This window comes from Myotis lucifugus, unplaced genomic scaffold, assembly GCF_000147115.1.
Source record: "Myotis lucifugus unplaced genomic scaffold, Myoluc2.0 scaffold_1318, whole genome shotgun sequence".
NCBI classification, from domain to species: domain Eukaryota; kingdom Metazoa; phylum Chordata; class Mammalia; order Chiroptera; family Vespertilionidae; genus Myotis; species Myotis lucifugus.
Window position 1 is genome coordinate 10,921 of NW_005872366.1, and position 13,134 is coordinate 24,054.

Here is a 13,134-nt window from a genome sequence, read left to right on the forward strand (position 1 = left end):
TCCCAGGTCCCCAGATTCATAGGCCGGTCCTGGTGGTTGTGGATCCGTGTTTGTGAATTTGCCTGCTCACCGCCATTTCCTGGTAACCAGGTCAGCCCTGGAGGCGCTTCTGAACAGTGCGAGTGGCGGCACCTGCCTTGTCGGAGCAGCTCGCCTGCCATAAGCAGGCGCCAAAGGCCCCTGCCCAGTGCCACCTTCCCCTTCCTAGTGCCACCATCCCCTGCCTAGTGCCACCTTCCCCTTCCTAGTGCCACCTTCCCCTGCCTAGTGCCACCATCCCCTGCCTACTACCGCCTTCCCCTGCCCAGTGCCACCTTCCCCTGCCTAGTGCCACCTTCCCCTGCCTAGTGCCGCCTTCCCCTGCCCAGTGCCACCTTCCCCTGCCTAGTGCCACCTTCCCCTTCCTAGTGCCGCCTTCCCCTGCTGGTGCCACATTTCTGTGCTTCCTGTTGGGGACCAGGCTGTTTCAAATGGCCCCGGTGCCGGAAGCCTGAGATGTGCCCACGGAGAAGGCTCGTGTGTCGGCAGCTTCGTTGAGGTGTGAGCTCGGTGTCAGCGAGTCAGCAGACGAATCAGTGCCTTAAACAGAAGTCAGACCTTGAAGAGATGCTGAGGGCACGCCCTTCCGGAAATAGAGTTAGCGTTTTCCCACTTGTTCTTGCCTGAGACCACCTGCCTCCTAAGACACGGAGATTAGACTTCAAAGCAGCTGGAGGTCAGTAACGACCGACCGTATTGAGATGCTGCTGGGGCTGTGGTCTTCCTCTGCCCCCTCGGCCGCCCCTCCCCCGACAGCGGCCTGGGGTGCCTCCTGCCAGCTCTGTCACGTGCTGGCTTCCGCCCGCAGTGTGCTCTCGGTCAGCAGACAAGGATGGGTGGAGGCCGATGGCGTAAGGCTGGTCTTGTGGTTTCACAGATAAAGGGGGTGACGTGCACTTTGTAAGCAGAGGAGGGAAGGAAGCAGGAGGGGAGGGGGGTGGGTGCCTGTGCATCCGAGAGGAGGCGGGCGTCCTCGGCCACGGCCCGCGCTCCCTGCCCAGAACGGCCTTCGTGACGCGCTGTCACTGCAGGTGCCGCCTCTCCTGCCAGTGAGGCGGAGCCTAACGCCTCCCGTCCTTGGTTTAGTGGCGCACACAACCCAGGGGCTTGTGCACCCCCACACGGGAATGTTGTGTTCCCCAAGTTCTGGCCACAGGAATTCAACTGACAACGAGCGCTGGACTGGTGCTCTCCTGTAATCCGCTTCAAGACTGGACTTGCCTGATCGCCGTCGCTGCTGCCGCCTGCAAGCCGCGTAGACCTGTTTGATCTTCCCACGTTTCCCTCGTGACCCAGGATGGTCACACGGTGGGATGATGGGGTTTACGCGGAGCAGGTGGCACACCTACGTGGTTACTCTGTGATTACCGGGGCACACAGCAAGCGGGTTCCCGGGCGCTGTCCTCCTGGAGAATGAGTCTCAGTTCACAGGCCGTAAAGTGTTCAGAGGTGAAACTCGTAAACCAGCCAGCACCGCCAGCTGGTTCCCACACAGGAGCGTGGTGGGCGCGGGTAGAGAGCCACGGGGCTCCGGAGCTGGGCTTCACAGAATAGCTGGGATTCAGAGAGAAAAAGAGAAACGATTTTAACATTTGTTTTTACTACAGTGACACATAGTTTAAAAGGCTGTACACCCCACAAAAATATACATAAGTACTTGGCCGGCGGCTCAGTGGTTGAGTGTCAGCCTATGAACCAGGAGGTCAGGGTTCGATTCCCGATCAGGGCACAAGCCCGGGTTGTAGGCTCGATCCCCATGGGGGCGTGCAGGAGGCAGCCGATCAATGATTCTTTCTTTTCTTTTTAAAAGACTGTACCTTATTAGCATGGTACTTATATCTTTTTAAAAAATATATATTTTATTGATTTTTTACAGAGAGGAAGGGAGAGGGATAGAGAGTTAGAAACATCGATGAGAGAGAATCATCAATCAGCTGCCTCCTGCACACCCCCCAGTGGGGATGTGCCTGCAACTAAGGTACATGCCCCTGACCGGAATCGAACCTGGGACCTTTCAGTCCACAGGCCGACTCTCTATCCACTGAGCCAAACCGGTCAGGGCTCAATGATTCTTTCTTATCATTGATGTCTCTCTCCTTCTCCCTTCCTCTCCTCTCTGAAATCAATAAAAATGTATTTTATATGAGTGCTTATTGCAGCATTATTCACAATAGCCAAACGTCCATCAGCTGGTGACCGCCGGGGGCTGGAGGGTGTGGACAGCGGGGAGTGCCTGCCTGCCAGTGGGTACAGATGGCTTTTTGGGGTGATAAAACATTAGTGTCCTGGGGAGGCGTATGTGGGGTCTGTGTTCTGGGCTAGCACATTAGAAAACGTTTAGCCTGTTCTCAACACTTCCTCTGGGATTTGGTATGAGGCTCTCCCAATAAAGTTCCCTTCTATTTGGCAGCCTGTTTTGCTTACCATGATGTCCGTGAGGTTTATCTGACCTTGTCTCCTGTAGCTGTCGCCTGTCATCTTCACCGGAGTGCACCGTCTCATCGTGTGAATGCGCCACAATAAACAAAGTTGGTTCCACTTCTGAGGGGCATTTCGGTGGTTTCCAGTTTGGGGCGATTGCTACAGAGACTGCCGTGACCACTCATACCCACACTTCCTGGTGTTCTCGGGCCGGATATGCGTCCAGCGGCATTTAGAGAAAGGCCGTCTGCGATTTCCCCCGGTCTGTCCTAGGGCAAGTGTTCATGCCCGTGTAGGGCTGCTTCTGAGTTCTGGGTTCTGCTCTGTCAGCCTGTCCCAGGCCAGCACCACACTGTTACATGCCTACAGCGAGCACGGCCTGCTGGGTGTGACTTGCAGTGGCATTGAGTCCGTGGGCCCCGGGGCACCCTGACATGGTTAGTGTCCTGGGTCAAAGCACGTTCTCCCTCCATTCCTGAGGCCTCTCTAGTCTCCATACCTCTCATCCTTTTCTCCCAGGAGCATTGCTGGCCTTGACTCAGGGCGCTGTAGGTAACGTGGGGTGTTAACTGCTGCCATGCATTCGCCTTGTGCATGGACTCTGTGCCCAGCAGCCCGTTACAGCGATGGTGTCACGCTTCCCCTCCCAGGCCCCCCGCCCCCGCCTGCCCCAGTGAGTGGCGTGGCAAGGGCTCGAGGGCTTTGGGGCCAGGACCCTGGTGAGGAAGCTGGGCTCTCCTGCCTTTCTCCCAGCGGACTCCTGCCTTTCTCCCCGATCCTGAAGGAAAGCCCCAGCGTCCCCCGCAGTGGGGTTCACTGTGAGGTGTTTGGAGTCTCTCATGCAGGGAAGGTGGCCTTTCCAGTTGGCCGGCAAGGTTTTGCAGGTGTTCTCTGTGACGCTGGGCATGACAGGATTGCCAGGAGGAGCGGGATGCTGGGCGGGATGTGTGCAGGGGAGAGGGAGGGGGGCGGGGCCTGGAGGGGCAGACATCACTGCGAGGGCAGAGGTCAGGCTGCGTGGATGGCCGGGCTCTGGTGGGCGTCGGGAGCCAGGCCGCGCTGGGAGCCCAGGGCCTTGTGCCACACCACTCTGTCCGGAAGCACCCAGCTCCCCAGACGGCGCCACGCCCCCGAGGCTGGCCCTGCTTCCTGAGCTCCCAGCCCTCCATCAGATGTCACTCTCTTCCTGGTTCCTCTAAGAGCTCCAGTCCTAGTTGTCCACATCCCGTGGGTGCGTGACAGCCGCCTCCTGGTCCAGGGCCTGCGGCTCTCCGGCACCCAGCTGCCACGTCACAGCCGACAGGCGGTTAAACGGAACCCACAGTCGAACGGGGTCCCTAGGGATAAAGGCGGAGTGCGCAGCTCGTGCGTCTTGGAAACACTGCGCGGTGTGTGCGCGCAGCTGGAAGTGGAGGCCGGCATCCCAGTGCGTGCGCTCCTGCCGGTTGAGAGTGAAGGACGCAGGGGACCCGGTGACGAGACTGGCTCCGGAGACGGCACGGCTGGAAGGGGGAGGCGCAGTGCCCGGCCTCGGGGCCCCCAGCCCAGGCCTCCCTGGGGATGGCCTTGGGCTCTGACCTCGTAGATGCTGCACGTGGCGGGACCCGGACGTGGGAGGTTCCGAGAGAAGGAGTGGGAGGTTCGAGCAGCTCAGACTGTGAGAAAGGAGGAGGCTTTCTGGTCTTTCTGGGTTTTGGGGGTGGGGAGCCCGATTTTATGTTCTCAGTGATGCCTGCCCAGACCCCCATATTGAGTGCTTTCGTAACCTCCCTCCCACACACACTCTGCAGTTCCTGGGGCCGGTGCACCTACCACCAGCTGTGATGCTGCCTGTGGCTGCCTGGGGCTCTTACTGTTCCCACTGAGGAGCCGAGCATAGGGACGAAGGCAAACCAGCTTTAGTCGGAACAAAAGCTTCTGAGAAATAAGTTTCAGGGCGTGGCCTGTGTTCCAGGGAGAGCGTGACTCCTCTCCTCCGTGTGTCCCTCCATCCAAGGTAGTTCGGTGCCTGGGCAAGGACGGCTCATGGTGAGCCTGCGCACAGCCTCCAGCCGCCAGCAGAGGGCAGCATGGATCGAGTCCGCCACATCCACTGTGACTTTTACCATAACGGGCATTTGAAAGGCTGCAGCCACTGCTGGCAGGTGCGGCGGGAAGTCATCACAGCCGGAGCTTCCTCCTCGTCAGGGACATCAGTGACGCCAGTGACGCAGGCTGTTGCGTCTGTCTTTGTGGAGAAAGGCGTGCCTAGCGCTGTGACTGTCACATGCAGACTTTCTAAAGGATCACGACCCGTTTCCAGGTGTCCCGGGGGCGGTGGTGCTGGTGCTGGTGCTGGTGACTGCCGAGTGCGGTCCTGTCGGGCTTCGTTCCATCACCTGAGGAAGCGGGCTGTCACTTACGCAGGGTTCCCTGGGGACAGTGCCCCCACCCATTCAGGACTGAGGTCGCAGCGACGCAGAACCAGTGTGCGCTGGGGGGTGGGGGGGGTGTTCGTGGAGAGTGTGGTCAGCCCCTGTGAAGAGAGTTGCATCTTCATTCCTTTTTTTTTTTTGAAAAGCTAATGACTATTCTTGGAAATTCAAATTGTGTACATAAAATAAACAAAGGGCATGGTTTGGGGTTCTGATTTTTATATTGAATTGATTTTGACTTTTTAAAAAATATATTTTATTGATTTTTTACAGAAAGGAAGGGAGAGGGATAGAGAGTTAGAAACATCGATGAGAGAGAAACATCGATCAGCTGCCTCCTGCACACCCCCCACTGGGGATGTGCCCGCAACCAAGGTACATGCCCTTGACCGGAATTGAACCTGAGACCCTTGAGTCCGCAGGCCGACGCTCTATCCACTGAGCCAAACCGGTTATGGCTGATTTTGACTTTTTGTTTTGATGATGAAAGTGGCAAAAACTGCCCCACACAAAGGTGTGCCCTGGTGACGTGATCAGTGCCATCGCCGGCGGTGCCAGGTGCAGGCAGGGGCTCTGCCAGGGATTCTCCATTTGAATTCTTTGTGACACAAGATGTTTCTTTGTCCTGGAGTTTTTTCCCCACAACCCACTCGATGCTGGCCATGTCTGTGAGGACATGCACAGTCCACATTTCTCAGGTCACTCAGGTGGAAGGAACCTCCAGGCGAGTTTGCAGTATCCCAGGCACCTGTGGATCCGAGGGATCAGGGGCCACCCTCCTGGGGGCTCATCCTCGCTGCTGCTCACCTCCCAAAGGCTCCCCTCCAAACACCATCTCGTGGGGGAGGTCAGCATATGAACTTTGGGGAGCACAAGCATTCAGTCCATTGCAAGGATATTTCCTAGAAAGCAGCTCAGAAAGGAGATAAAAGTAAGAATGAAAAGGTAAGAAAAATGGAATGATCCACATTGGCGGTCTAAGTTCTAACTGATAGGAATTCCAAAAAATGAGAACGGAAAGAAAAGGGATAGGACATTATCAGAGAATAGAAGCTTTCGGCAGGAGGGTCTGCCTAGTAGCCGACATGATGTATGAAAAGAGACAACCTTGCCACCTCACTATGACGTTTTGCAACATCGAGGGTAAGATCAGAGCCTCAAAGCTTCCTGAGGGGAGAAGGCACAGAGGAAAGCCTGGAACGAGGATGGCACCCACTGGAGCAGTCAGGGACAGGCAGCGGGAGCGTCTCCGTCATCAGGAACGGTTTCACCTTAGAGTTCCATACCCAGCTGAGCTGTCAGTCAAGCAGGGGGAAGAATAGAGGTGATTTAGACAGGAAGTTTCACACCAGGAAACCCACCCTCCACACCCTGTCTGTTGCATAGTGGAGGAGGCGCCCCACCAAAGTAAGCTCGAAACCCAAGAAGGAGGGGAACGGGGACCTGACGAAGCCAGCACTGAGAGCTGGGGCTCCCGGGGGCTGCCAGGAGCAGGCTCAGGCACAGGACGGGCTGGAGGGGGTGCGGGATCCGTGGAGGGCCACCAGAGAACCGTCACGTGGACGCTGGCCATTTTGGTAGTTTCGTGCCTTAGTAGAGCGTTTGGCGATCAATCAGTGACAGCCACAGAGAGCCGGGCCAACAGGAAACCAAAGACCCTGATCCTCTGTGGCTTTAGTCACAGACACGTCAGCTAAGCTGTGAGCCAACCGATGGAAACACGAACTTCCTCAGGGATGTGATGTACGTGTGCTGGTGGGTGTGCGCGTGTGCGGGTGGAGTGAGAGCTAAGTCCTCCTCTTCCGGGCAGGCAGCTGTGCCCAGAAGTGGGCTGGGCAGGAGCCTGTCCTTTAGAAACTTCGCTGGGCTAAGCAGCAGAAGGAGCTGGAGCGCTCCCTCTAGGGAGCAGATGGGGGGGTGGGGGCCAACGGGGCAGGAAGCTGGGGGTTTCTGTTCGCAGCCTTAGGCATTTGTCTCTTCAGAGGGTGCGTGCGTGTCCTCCTGCGGGGCCTGGCCGGCTCCTCTGTCCCCATGTCCTTCCTGCGGGGCCTGGCCGGCTCCTCTGTCCCCATGTCCTTCCTGTGGGGCCTGGCCGGCTCCTCTGTCCCCATGTCCTTCCTGCGGGGCCTGGCCGGCTCCTCTGTCCCCATGTCCTTCCTGCGGGGCCTGGCGGCTCCTCTGTCCCCATGTCCTTCCTGCGGGGCCTGGCCGGCTCCCCCGTTGGCTGATGTCATTCTGAATAGCACCTGCTTTCAGTCTCCAAAACGTCCCGTATGGATGATAAGCTCCGCAGTCACTTTCCTTATGAGTCAGACAGCTTCAGGTTTCTGTCTGAAGGACGAAGACACGCCTGTGCAGCCTCCTCTAGCCGCAGTGTGCGCCTCGCTGTGGGACTGCGGAGCTCACACGGAAGCCTGGGCTGGGCCAGGTGTGCCGCCGTGCACCCAGGTTCAAGGCCGGAGTGGCAGCTCTTCTGTGTCCTTGCGCCAGTGGCGTATGGGAGCCAGACAGAACCCTGGCCTGCGGCTGACGTGTCCCTGGTGTGAGAGTGTGTGGGCGGCGTGGAGCCGAGCGAGTCATGCAGTCACGGAAGGTGCGCCGAAGTAACTGGCTGGCTGTACAGCAGTGTAAGACCTCCCCTCTCTGTACACACACCTTTATCTTCCTGCGGAGTTCTCTGTCTGCTCGCTTACTGATCTTGAGATGATATAAATGTATCTAGAGAGAGAATACACCTCACACAGCTTTATGGTTCTCATAGGTGCTATCTGAGAGCTAGAGGAGGCCTGTAGGGAGAGGAGGTGTGCGTGAGAGAGAGGGAGAACAGAACACACAACAAGTCCGGAAGAACCGTGTCTGGGTGGCGGCTAAAAGCCCCACCTTGCTGCTCTCTGATCTCAGCAGTGAACATGCCCCACGCATGTCGCCCTCGGGTTTTTTTGCCTCTAAAATCGCCTTCTGCTTTTCGCCTGTGATCTCGTTACCGGACCCAGTGATGACGAGTTCTTAGTCATTGTCTTGGGAGATGCTGTGAGGTCATGCGGGGAGCGGGGCTCCCCGAGAGGCCACCTGAGGAAGGCCCGGAAAGTGGAGAAGGGACAGCAGCTCGGTGCCCAGGGGCCGGGAGAGGTCAGAGGGCAGCCGTTGCTGACTCTGGCGCCGTCCAAGCTGCTCTAGGGAGGAGAGGGTTAACGCCCAGGACTTGGGCTTGACTTCAGGAACTGGGTGGTGGCCCAACAGTGCCGGTGAGCAGTGACGCCTTCTGTGGCAGGAGGCTGATTGGCCCGGGCGCAGCCAGTCACTTCCTGGGTCAGGAAGCAGCCAGCTGTTCTGTGGGCCGCCCGCCCTCCTGCAGGTGTTCTGGCCCCACCCAGCCCCACCTCCCGGGAGGCACTGCCTGGCTGTCGGGGGGAGAGCTCACTGCTGCCCAGGGTCCTGTGTGCCGGGAAAGATGGTCCTTAAAGCCGAAGAGGAGGATGGTGAGTCCGCCCTGGCCGGGTGCAGAGCGGGGTTTCAGTATCGCTTTTGATCATACGTGAGAGCTGGCCGCAGGCTCGCTGCCTCCGGGGAGTGGCACCAGGGCTCCCAGGAGAGGCTGCCAGGAGAGGCTGGAGCGCGCTGGCGGTCAGACGCTGAGGCGTGTGTGTGTGTGTGTGTGTGTGTTTAAACTGAGGCCCCCCTTCCCTCGCCTTTGCCTGGTGCCCCTGGGGAGCGGGCTCTGACTTGTGGCTGTGCCTGGACTTCCTGCCTCTGAGTGACAGTCGTCAGAAGCTGTAGCAGTCACACCTAACTCCAGAGTGTGTGACACCGGGAAGTGTCGCATTAGGGACAGCGAGGGCACCGAGGGTTTGGGGTAAAGTGTGGAGAACAGGGAACCTGCAGAGCGAGCCCCCCCTACCACCCCGCCCCCCGCCGTTGGCTGGAGGGAAGACAGCCCTCCCCGCCACACCCACACTCAGCCGACTGTGAGTAAGGGTGACAGGCTCTGCGCTCACAGCTCCCAAAGGTTCCACAGACGCGCCGTCTGCAGCGCAGGCCAGGCCTCTGCCATGCTGGACTCGGGTCGTATGTGGACGTGTGTGGACACATGTGCGTGTTACCGTGTGCAGCGGTTTGAGGCCACAGCACATCGAGTGGGGCTGGCCGCGAGCTAATAGGGAGGGATGTGTGTGGGAGCCAGTAGGTAGCAAATGAGTGAGTTTGGAATAAACGTTACGCTGCATTGCACAGTGGGCTTCGTGAAGTTATGGTCAGCTCTGGGTCCTGTCTCTGCATTTCCTTAACTGGTGCAATGAACCACGTTTTAAAGTCTCACCTCTAGGGGATCTGGGACACATCTGTGGCGACTTGGGAAGCTGTGCCGTGTGGGGAGCTCTGGGGGAGAGGGACGGCTGCACTTGGCTTTGGAAGAGGGAAGGAGTAGAGGCCGGGCTGGGCTGGCTGAGCAGGCCCCGTGGCGGGCCTGGTGTCTGAAAGGGGAGTCCACAGCAGCCAAGGCCTCTGGTTCAAAGGGGCCACTGTGAGAGTGGACGAGGACAGCCCACGTCGTGCCGTGGTGCTGGGACCGCAGGGGGACAGGCCTGCCCTCCGGTTGAGCGGCTTCCGACCCCGAGGAGGTGTGAACCGTTGCGTGGCAGCCTGCACACGGTGCTGCTGCCTGTCGGGGTGGGCGCCGCTTCCAGGCCGGGCAGAGCTTCGGGCAGGGCCGATGGCCACCGCGGCCTCGAGCAGGGAGCCTGGAGGAGCGGTGGGTCCTGGCTCCCCGCCTGCAGCCCTCTCCAGGGTTGACATCGGTGTCCGTGTTGAGATGAGACGCAGACGTGGCGTTCAGGCAGGGGCGGGGCGGGGGAGCTGTGGACTTTCCGGCAGGTCCCTCCTCGCAGGCCTCATGCGCCCCGCAGCTGCTCTCGCTGGGGCTGCAGGAGGGGTCCCCTGCCGGGGAGCGGCCTTCTGAACGCCGCTCTAAAGCAGCGGAGCCTCGCCTGCTGCGCTCATGCAGACCCACGCCCCGCTCGGCAGGTGTGGCGCCGGCGGCCTCCGGGAGGGCTCGCCCACCAGCTGCCATTCCAGTGCCCGCAGGTGTGGCTGCGTGAGGGCTGCCCGCGCGCATCGGGCTCTGCTGTCCTCGCTGCCCGGTCGGCGTCAGCTGCTCGTTCTCACCTTTTTAATGCTTAGGCCCCCGATTGGCCCTGAGCCGATCCCAAGGCTGGAGCCCAGCTCCTTGCTGTGTGGACACACAGACCTCACAGGCACTTGCTAGGCTCTCTTCCGGGTGCTGTCCGGTCCCCACGTGCCCGGATCCTGACCCGACCCAGGCGCCAGCCGCGCCCGGCCTCCTCGCCTCCCTTGGCCTCTGCTGCTCCCTTTGGGGGTCTGCTCGTCCTTCCAGGCCTGGCCAGAGGTTCGACCTCGCCGAAGCGTCCTGGCGTCCGTTCCGAGCACTGGGCGTGTGTGCTGCAGCTGGGCTCCGCCCCGCCCCACGGCCCGTGTGTCCCACTTGGCGGGGCCTGAGCTGTGGGAATCTGGCCCCGAGCTCAGCAGGGCCTGTGCAGACGCTCAGCCAGGGCTGACTGCGGGGGTCCGACTGTAGCCGTGAGAGAAGGCGAAGCGCTGAGGCCTCCGCAGGGCCGAGCGAGGTCTGGCTCTGCCTGGGTAGACTGCTCACACCCACAGCTGGACTTTGCTGTGAAGTCCTAGTGAGAATGCAAGCGAACAAGCACTTGAAGCTCTAAGCTGCCAGGTGGGTGTGAGATGGCACTGTGTGCAGGAAGCTGCCCGGGGGGAATTCAATGCCGCGCCTGCACGAGGCCCTGGCTCTGGGGCTTCTGCAGCGCTGCCCCCTGCTGACCCCACCGCCTCCCAGCCGTCCACAGTCCTTGTCTGCAGCCTCGCGCTGGACAGGCTGCTGAGGCCGAGCTGGGCTCTGGAAGGACAAGCCGAGTGCCGTGGCTCGAAGTGCTGTTCCCATAGACAGTGCTCACAGCCGTCCTCGGGGCTTGCGTTTGTATTTTGCAGAATCAGAAATGGTTAGGTCTTTATTTTAAAGCAGGAGCGCTTGGCGCGCAGAAGCACCCGGCGCCGCAGCCCGGCACCACCATCTGCTGGGTAGGTTTTAAAGGGGACGGACTCTGGTCTTCTCGGCTCTTAGTGGCACCCGGCGCCCGTGGTGCTGGCAGGATCAGGCTGCCCTTCCTTCCTGTGAAGAGGGAAGCAGAGAGGGGCGTGGGTTCGGCCCCTCTGAGAAGGCGGCGTTGTCCTGGGCCTTCTGCAGCCTCCACGTCCTGTTGCCACGCAAGCAGAGGTGGGCAGGACCGGGCCCAGAGGCAGGGGGTGAGGGAGGCGGCAGGTGCGGGTGTCTGAGGAGCAGCTGTCGGAGAGAAAAGGCAGTGCTGGGTGGGGCAGGCACGGGTGGGCCCTCAGCCCTGCAGCCTGCAGAGTGCTCAGCTGAGGCGGGGCCAAGCAGGTGCCGTGGACCTGGGCAGGAGGCGTCCAGACCAGGACACGGGAGTCCTGCTGGCTGCCGTGGCCCCCCTCGCTGTGGCTCTGGAAGGTGCGTGGAAGCGTGTTTGCGTGTAGCTGATGGAACCTGCCTGCCGTGTGCTGCCGGTGACATCAAGGCGGGGGCTAGACCTGGGTCTCCCTAGTGTCCACTCCTCACTTCTCCAGGGACCTTCGCGGACGATACCTGCTCTGGCTCTGCTCACGGAGACTCCCCTGTAGGGAAGACTGGCCTCGGGGAGGGGCTGCAGCTTGTGGGGACCACTGCTGGGAAGGCACTCAGTGGTCACAGGCTCACGGGGCGGGAGTGGGTTACGCGTGGCCTGTGTGGCCATCGCTGGGCCCCCCGAGGGACACCGGAGTCACACAGTTAGACAGACGATCTCGGGACCTCGCGTCTCCTGAGCGCGTGCGTGTTGGGGGTACGGACCTGGCCCCACGCTCGGAGAGGACGGGCGGAGAGTCAGGTGCTGAGGCCCAGGCTCGCCCGGCACCCTCCTTCCTTCTTCAAGTCCAGTCTTGGCTTTTGTGCTCTTCCTCACTCCACAGAGGCTCACGCAGGCCTGACCTCTGACCTCGAGATCCAGTGAAGTCTTTGCCGGGCCAGCAGCTGGTCTGTGCCCCCTCTCTGGCACCTGAGCCCCTGTGCTCTCTGTAAGGGCCCAGGGCTCTGGTCTAGCCTCCAGGGGAACCCACCGGGGCTTCCCGCATCGCGGCAGCTCGGGGCCCCTCTGTGGGGACAGACGGGGTCAGTGGCTGGTGACACCCCTGTTTTCTCTGAACGGAAATGTCAGCACAGACGTTGACCTTGTTTGTGGGTCCAGTGTAGCCGGGGGCTGTGGGCGCTGGCCCCGTGCAGTGGGAAATCCACGTGTCACTCCCGGGTTTACGTGGGGGCCTGCGCCTGGGGTACCAAGCCTGTGCCTGGTGACCCTCGTCACCTCACCACCCAGCTCTCAGCTGTCGTCATGTGCCTCGTCACTGCCATCGTCCAGGGTTGTCTCAGGGTCACACTGAACAGAGTGGGCTGGAGTGTGACGTGGCAGCCACTGGTCGGGACGCAGAGCCGTTGCCCGGGCGTGGAGACGGGCCAGCACACCGTGCCCTTTCGGAGAGAGGCCGGAGCATCCGTGGGCAGTGGGGCCCTTACAGAGAGCACAGGGAGCCGGGAGGGGGATTGTGGGCAGCAGGTGGTCAGACCACGGCCTGCTGGTGCAGAGCAGAGCACGGCCTTGTGCCGAGAGGCGTCAGCACAGCCTGCTCTCCGTGGATGTCCACCGCCCAGTGAGGGGAGGAGGCGCCTCCAGCAAGGGTTAACCTCTCCGGGATGCAGCCATCAGGGTCTGCTTCCAGGGGAGAGGAGCCAGGCAGCCTGTGAGCAAATGCGGCGGTGCACCCCTCCCCCGCAGGCAGGCGGTGGGGAGAGTGGGGCCGGAGGAGGGGCGGCCATAACTGCATTCATGGAAATGAGCCTGCGAGGAGCCGAGCAGCGCACACTCGGAGTGCCAGCCGGGCGGCAGCCCCGCACCACACCGCCATCTCATCTCCGTCCGCGCGCCTCCCCACCAGCCCGGCTCCCTTTGCTCGGCTTCCGCGCAGCTTTTGTTTCCTCCGCCGCCGCCTCCACCCTGGCTGAGCTGGCACACATGCCGTGCCGCTCCCTCGCTCCCTCCACCAGGCGCCGCGGGAGCGCCCAGAAGCCCGGGGCTGCGGGGCCGCGGGGCCGGCCCACCATGGGCTCTGAAGCGGACAGCTGTGACCT

The 13,134-nt window shown here is 60.9% G+C and overlaps 1 protein-coding gene across 1 annotated transcript in view; it reads left to right on the plus strand.

Moving 5' to 3' along the window:
• The first annotated feature begins 7,804 nt into the window (after positions 1-7,804).
• Positions 7,805-13,134, plus strand: part of CYTH1 (cytohesin 1) — a 28,720-nt gene continuing 23,390 nt past the window's right edge. Inside the window, exon 1 of the mRNA XM_006107649.3 lies at positions 7,805-8,353. Coding sequence (XP_006107711.1) covers positions 8,326-8,353 — 28 coding nt within the window. The 5' untranslated portion in view covers positions 7,805-8,325. The remainder of the gene's footprint in view (positions 8,354-13,134) is intronic.